The following is a 7,126-nucleotide window of genomic DNA, read 5'->3' on the forward strand; positions in this document are numbered from 1 at the left end:
CAGTGAAGTGATTATTATGTTTAGAAAATCTCAAAACTAAGTTTATAGTACATTTTAACATAATTTTTAATATGTGCATGTTCTAGTGCTTTATTTTGAGAATAATAATATTCTTTTTAAGTGACCCAATTATGTATAGTCCCATTTATTTTGTTTATATACATTTTAATTTGGAAATACATTTCACTTTTACAAAATAGTTTTTAAGGTTTGTTTCTGAACCAAAGAATTATAAGTATTGTGAAGAATTATAAATAGAAATTTGGATTTGTAGACTTATGAAGCATATATTATTCTCCTTTTGTTCTTTTATATATATTGATCTCCTCTCATAATAAATTCTTTGATTCTTTATTAAGATATTAGTCATGGCTTCCTTTTATTCAGCAATTATTGAGGTTGCTGCATCAGAAACTATTTAATTTTTTCTTTTTTTACTGGATACTCTATTTGTTCTTTCTAAGAATTTTCTGCTTTTTTCCATCAACTTTTTGTCAATCTCTTTGAATATATTTTTATTTCTTTTTAAAGTTATTTACTTTTCTTTTCCTATTTTACCCTTACTTTATTAGGTGGTTGCAACAAGATTGACATCATTAATTTAAAACTTGATTTTTTTGGAATTTTTTACAGAAATAATATAAAAAAATAAAAATAAAATACTGAAATGGACTTCTGCTACAAATATTTACCAAATTGAACCTTTTTACTATTGAGGTACAGAATTCATGTATCCGGATACTGAATTTTGACCTTTTATTTCATGTGTCTAAGATAAATTTGTTGATGGAATTCAGTTTTGAGGCAACCAAATTTTGAACAGAATTTTAATTTTTTTTGTTTTTATATAATAAAAAATATTATGTAATATTTTATGTTTATATAATTATATATTCTCAAATATAATAATAAAAAGATTGTTTTAAATAATAAAATAAATTATATTATTTGAATTATACTTTTATTTTTATATTATATGAAAATAAATATTTATATTATGTTAATTTGTGTGAAGTAATAATTATATATTTATATTATGTGAAATAATAAAGAATATTATATTGAATATGTATTTAAATTTAAAAAAAAATTGTATATCAACAATAAAGAATATTTAGGTATATATTTATTTGAATATGTAAATGATAAAATATTTTTGAATCAGTATTTTATTAAATTAAAAAATTGTATATAAGATGAATAAAAATAATAAAGAATATGATGTAGAAATTTAAAAGTATATTTAAAAGAAATTATAATTTATTAAATATTTAATAATAAAAATAACATGTAAAACAATATTAATAACAACATTCATTAGTGATTTTCAGTATCACTATCTCCATAACGATATCCAGTTCCACAACGAGGATAACATCTATTACGTGTTGGGTTTCGTTGTTGTAGAAATTCAGGATGAACTTGTGGAAGATTATCAACTTGTTGGAATGTAGCTGAAGAACTACCAAGTTCATTAAAAAAATCTGGTTAATAAAGAGACTGCATGTAACTTTATGCTAAAGATGAAGTTGTAAAATAACTCTAAATAAGTTTGTAAAAAAATCCTCTGAAGTTATTGCAAACGAATGTCTTATGTCCATTATATTTGCATTTGTTGTGATATCCAGTGGAGGAATTGATGCAGTCTCGTGATACAACGATGTAGAAGTCGTACTAGTGGCAAATGTTGTGGTAGTGTTTAACTGTTGGTAGCTCTTCCTTGGATCTTGTAGTAGTGGTGGCACAGATAGAAAATAGATGAAATTGGCAATGTATCATTCCATGTAATCTCCTGTGTGACACAATGGACCTGACATTAGATGACCCGTTAATGTTAGGTCACGTCTATTGTTCCACACATCGATCCATCGAGCATGTCTTGTGATCCAATTTTCATTTTGTCTTCCTCTCATGTCAATTGTGTGGAGATCATGCAAATTATTGGGTGGACAAGAGACTTCTTGTAAGAGCCAAAACTGTAATTTCACTCTATCTGATTGGTGTCATTCAACAATTGCAAAACAAAGGATAGCAGTACATGAAGTTCACATTTGGACATCTCTGTAAGCTTCCATAGGGATTGATGTTTGCAATTGTTGATATGGTGCCTATAAAAACTACAAATAAAATTAACTTTGTTAAATAAGATAATATATAAAACAAAATAAAACAAGAAAAAAATTAAAATTTTATTTATGAAGATTTACCTGATTAAGTTGAATGTGGTTAAACATTGATCTGTACCCTACAACATCATTATGAGGTTTATTCCGAAAGTTAAGGACTTTACCTCCGCTCCATCTGCACACCAGAGGATATGTTGGTGGATTGTTGGAAATTGGCGCAATATATGGCATGCGATACCATATCCAAGACATTAACAGTGATGCACAACCACTCATTGTTTTACTCTCGACTTTTGTGGCCTTGCACATTTCCCTATACAACATAGCTAAATAAGAAGACCCCCAACTATATCTTCTAGTTCTTCTAAGATTAGTTAATGAAGCTAAATACATAAGATGAACTTTGTTGCCTATTTTGTCAGGCATCAAAACACCTCTAATCAAACCCAATATATATGCTCCAACATGAGTGTGAACCTGTTGTTCAGATGGTTCATCTGGTAATAGTAACATGTTATCTCTCAGCCACTTCAATTTTACCATAGAGCCAGTAAGTGTCTCTCTTTTGACTGACACGATACCGAGATATAAGTCACACATATCCTACCAGTCAAATATTGTTGGAGCAATGACTGGTAATTCATCAATTTGGTAAATATTTGTAACAGATTGGTTGAGTACTTCACCACACAAGAAGGTTGAAGATCAAGTTAACAACGACATTGAACAACATCCTGCTAAATCTTTTACATAGATTGAGATTACTTCCTTTAAGTTCTTTCTACAAAATCTGAATGACCCTTTGATAAATTAATATCAATGAAAACTTATTATGAAAAAACTAAAGTTTAAATTTGTTTAAATTCTACAAATTTATTATTAAAAGAATTAACCTTTTAAATTAATAATATAAACTTTGAAGCATCTCTTTGAAAAATTATATTTTTAATTCAAAACTTGCCTATACAATCAAAGCAAACATGACTTTACATAATTGGTCTACATAAAGAAGACATCGTTGCTCCCTTAAAAGTAAAAACACAAGAGAAAGTATATTTTTAATATAGAATTAAATTTATATTTTTAACATAAATTTCGCTTCAAGACCAAATTTTATTTAAATGATTTTTATTTTAAATATCATATTTTAATCAAAATTCTAATTTCTTTTTTATTTTGGTCAAGTAATCAAAACTTTATTTGAGTGCACCTTGAAGGTGTTAAAGGAGTTTAATAAAAATAAAAGGTGTGAACGTCAATGTTAATTAAAATTTAAAAAAAAATTATATTTGTTAGTAAAAATACATGTTCAAAATTAATATGTAACTGAGATCAATTTAAATACACATTTCAATTTTATTTAACTATTAAAAATTAAGGGTTTGTGTGATTTGGTTTTAATTTTAGTTTTTAAAAATTAAAATTATTTTTAGAAAAAAATTAATATTTTTTGGTAATTTAGTTTTTAAAACTATTTTTAGTTGAACTTTCATTATTTTTAGGAGAAAAAAACAGAAAAATGAAAACAAAAATACCTTAGTAGTAATTTTTTTTTTCAGTTTTACAAACTGAAAATAAAAAATTATTTTTAAAATTTACACTAATAAACAAATTTTTTTATTTTTTATTTTTAAAAACAGAAAACTATATTTTTTTGAAAAATAAGCCCTAGATTTCATAAATTTTGAACTAAACATGCATGTACTATGATGAGTCAATCCGATTAAATTGATCTGAATAAATCCACTAAAAATAAAGGATTTGAACTTTAGAATTTAAACTTAGAATAAAATTCTTTTAACTGGGCCTATTCAAACTCACAACTGAAACGGGTTTAGTATAGGCTAGCCCGATCAAATTTGGACTATCCGTTAATTTATAAAATTTCTAATATCTTAAAAGTTAAAACTAAAGTTACTAAAGTGACTGCGATAATGTGATATTATATTACTAACACCGGTGATTGATATGATTTTTACTCTCTCACAAGCACGAGCTCATTGTATCAGTCAAAAACTCACCACTAATTTTTAATTTTTTAAAATTGTTCACACTCTGTATCTCACTTTCTTCTTGAGTAAATTATCAATTTAATTTCTATTATTTTTAAAATTTATCAAAATAATTCCTAGACTAATTAAAATGTCATTTTATTTTTTAATATATATAATTGTGAAACATTTTAATTCTTATAAATTTAAAGATTTATCAAAATAGTTCATAATCTAAACAAAATGTCAATTTTAGTTCTTTAATACATGTAATTATCAGTTATTTTAGTGTTTGTCATCACTTAGACATAATTGTTCTAACAAACAATTTGACTTAACATATTAAGTGTGTTAATCATATCATGTAACATTTAAGGATAACATGATAAAATAACATGTTTTTACGTTTTTTTTTTCCTCAAAAACCCTTAATTTGGTTTCTAAACAATTAACTAATTAAATAATTGTAAACGTGAAGGACTAAAATAATATTATATTTAAATTATAAGCTATTTTGATGAATTATCAGTTTTCTAAGGACTAAAATAATTGATGAGGAACTAAAATTACGTTTTACTTAGTTTAGAGACTTTTTTAATGAATTTTATAAACATACCAAATTGATATATTACTCCTTTCTTCTCTCTTCGTGACAAAACCCTCGTATCTGAATGAACTTTACGCTTCAGCCCTCGCTCTCTTTACTTGTCCCTTGCTAGCGCCGTAGACAGCAAAGTGTAGTCTCTCTTTCTTGCACAGTCCTTCTCAGCAATGATATGTGTTCCGCACCGACAAAATCGCCCCGTTCCACATGAGCTTTAGAGAATTAAGTTGTGTAGAAGCTTAATGGCTAGACTTCGAAATCTTTTTTTTTAAATTTGTTAGATAAATAACAATTTGGGATGATATTTATTTTATATTTTATGGCTATTCTTTACAGACTCGAATAATCCTACTCTTTTCTAGCCCAACTCACGTTTGCATGACAAGCTATGAATATAACTTCAAATATGCCCTGGTGGGTTGGAGTCAAAAACAAGTAAACCGGACGTTAATCCCTACGACATAGCTCACTATCGCTGCTCGCGTCAATGCGTAAACGAGGCTGTGAACTAGTGTTGTACGTAGTTTGGTTGCTGCTGGTTATGAAACGACAGATAATGGAAGCAATACAAACAAATCGGACTAAGATTTAAGGTTTGATACTTCGGTTAATTTATCAATTTATTCACAACCCATGCACTAAACTAATCCAAACATTGACGACGAGCCAGTTTCCTTCAACGCACTTCAAATGCAAAGCAAAATTTAACCACCAACGAACTTCTTAGCTCTAATGTATTTTTCATTTTACTAAAGAAACGAAAACATGGAAATCAAAATCATTCAGATACTTTTAAAGGATTATGCTACATGATAAATAATAAGTGCTTGTTGGAATAAATATGCCTCTTTAGAAGTTGATGCCATTAAACCAATGAATGACGACCAAAGTTATTAGGGGAAAATCTTGATACTTTAAAATAACTAAATTCAAAACAGCATAGTATCTCAGGCAAACAAGGAACCCAGGATAAAAAAAAGTATAAGAATTAATAACGATAAACTAAGGACACAAGATAAAAGAAGACGATGTCTAACAGCACTAGAGAAAGACATAATTAGCTCAATCCTCATCTTCCTCATCTCCATCTCCACCAGCAGCCTTCTTAGCAGCAGCCCTCATGTTCTTTCTCTTCACCCTTCCAGGGCGTCCACCGCCAAGGGGACTTGTTAATGAGAAGTCAATATGCTTCTGTGAGTCAACCCTCACCATGAAAGATGGAATGTTCACCACTTGCCTACCAACCCTGCCAATCCCAATCACACAAAAAGTCAATTTACAAACTCTATATATCATCCAAATGTGGATTCAACTCGAATAGTATCAATTTTATCAGTAAAAACAAATTAAGGGTCACAGATACTCAATTCAGTTCTTGCAAAACAAAGTTCCTAATATTAGTCCTGAAATTTTGAAAATTCCCTAAAATACTATATCTTCCGTGACTAATGAGGCTATCCTATTCAGTAACTATGATCATTGAACAAACCACATGAGCGGCAACCAACAAAAAAACATCATTTGCTTATTAATTCTGATTGAAAATCAAAAAGCCATACCCTCAATTCATGAACAGCATAACAATTTAAAAGGCGGGAAAAAAGGCAACCCTCAATTCAGTTCTTAAAAACTATAGCGGCCTAATTTTCATAAAATGCACACTTTTCTAATTAGTCCCCAAAAATATTAACTCAAAAACTAACATCATGAGCAACACAACCGGAGCACACAGAGACATAGATAATTGACATAAATAAAGGGGGTTTTAAATTTTATTAAAAGAAACCTGATATGCCTCTGGCGGATGAGAACCCTAGCATGGTGAATAGACTTGGCCATGCCAGATTTAAAGACGAGGGTTTGAAGGCGACGCTCGAGGAAGTTCTCGACAGTGAGTGCCAAGACATAATCGAGCTTGTTCTGAGTCTCATCGAGGAGACCGTAACGGAACATCCTACGGAGCAAAGCCTCACCCTCGAAGATCCTGCGAGGGTTCTTCTCGTCGAGAGTGAGAAGGTTCCTTGCATTGTTACGGATGCGACTGAGGGCGTACTGAACCCTCCACAACTCCCTCTTGCAGCGGAGCCCATACTCTCCAACCAGCTTCAACTCAGCGTCCAAACGCTCCTTCTCGTACGGACGACGCGGCTTCTTGAACGTCTTCCCATCTGTTCATAGAAACAAAAAACACAAAGCAAAACAAGGAGAACGGATCAACCGCGTCGTTTCGCTTAGCCCTTGGAACAGAACAGGATCTGGTCTCAGAGGTACTCACAGTTTCTGTAGAAGGAGACATGCACCATTGTTGTTGTCTTCTACGGCGGTGCCTTCTCTGCTCCCCTGACCTACCTGTGAGTGGATCTTCTCTTTACTTTCGTTTCGCCCTTTTAAATGCGCAAAACCCT

The 7,126-nt window shown here is 30.1% G+C and overlaps 1 protein-coding gene across 1 annotated transcript; it reads right to left on the reverse strand.

The window, feature by feature from the left end:
• Positions 1 to 5,536: 5,536 nt before the first annotated feature.
• On the reverse strand, positions 5,537 to 7,126 carry LOC113873265 (40S ribosomal protein S9-2). The gene is made up of 3 exons (XM_027511318.1): positions 6,997 to 7,126; positions 6,508 to 6,889; positions 5,537 to 5,967 (listed from the first exon to the last, which is right to left on the reverse strand). The coding sequence occupies exons 1-3, from the start codon at positions 7,022 to 7,024 to the stop codon at positions 5,784 to 5,786; spliced, it is 594 nt and encodes a 197-aa protein (XP_027367119.1). The 5' UTR covers positions 7,025 to 7,126; the 3' UTR covers positions 5,537 to 5,783.

Source organism: Abrus precatorius, unplaced genomic scaffold (assembly GCF_003935025.1).
Source record: "Abrus precatorius isolate BTA unplaced genomic scaffold, Abrus_2018 Scaffold10, whole genome shotgun sequence".
In the NCBI taxonomy this organism is placed as follows: domain Eukaryota; kingdom Viridiplantae; phylum Streptophyta; class Magnoliopsida; order Fabales; family Fabaceae; genus Abrus; species Abrus precatorius.

What these genes read in the sequence shown, in the direction of transcription:
- LOC113873265 (XM_027511318.1), bottom strand. Translation starts at nt 7,024, where the DNA reads ATGGTGCATGTCTCCTTCTACAGAAACT. An exon ending in TGTCTCCTTCTACAGAAACT is followed by an intron (nt 6,890 to 6,996) that starts GTGAGTACCTCT and finishes TTCTATGAACAG; the next exon opens with ATGGGAAGACGTTCAAGAAG. An exon ending in ATCCGCCAGAGGCATATCAG is followed by an intron (nt 5,968 to 6,507) that starts GTTTCTTTTAAT and finishes TGGGATTGGCAG; the next exon opens with GGTTGGTAGGCAAGTGGTGA.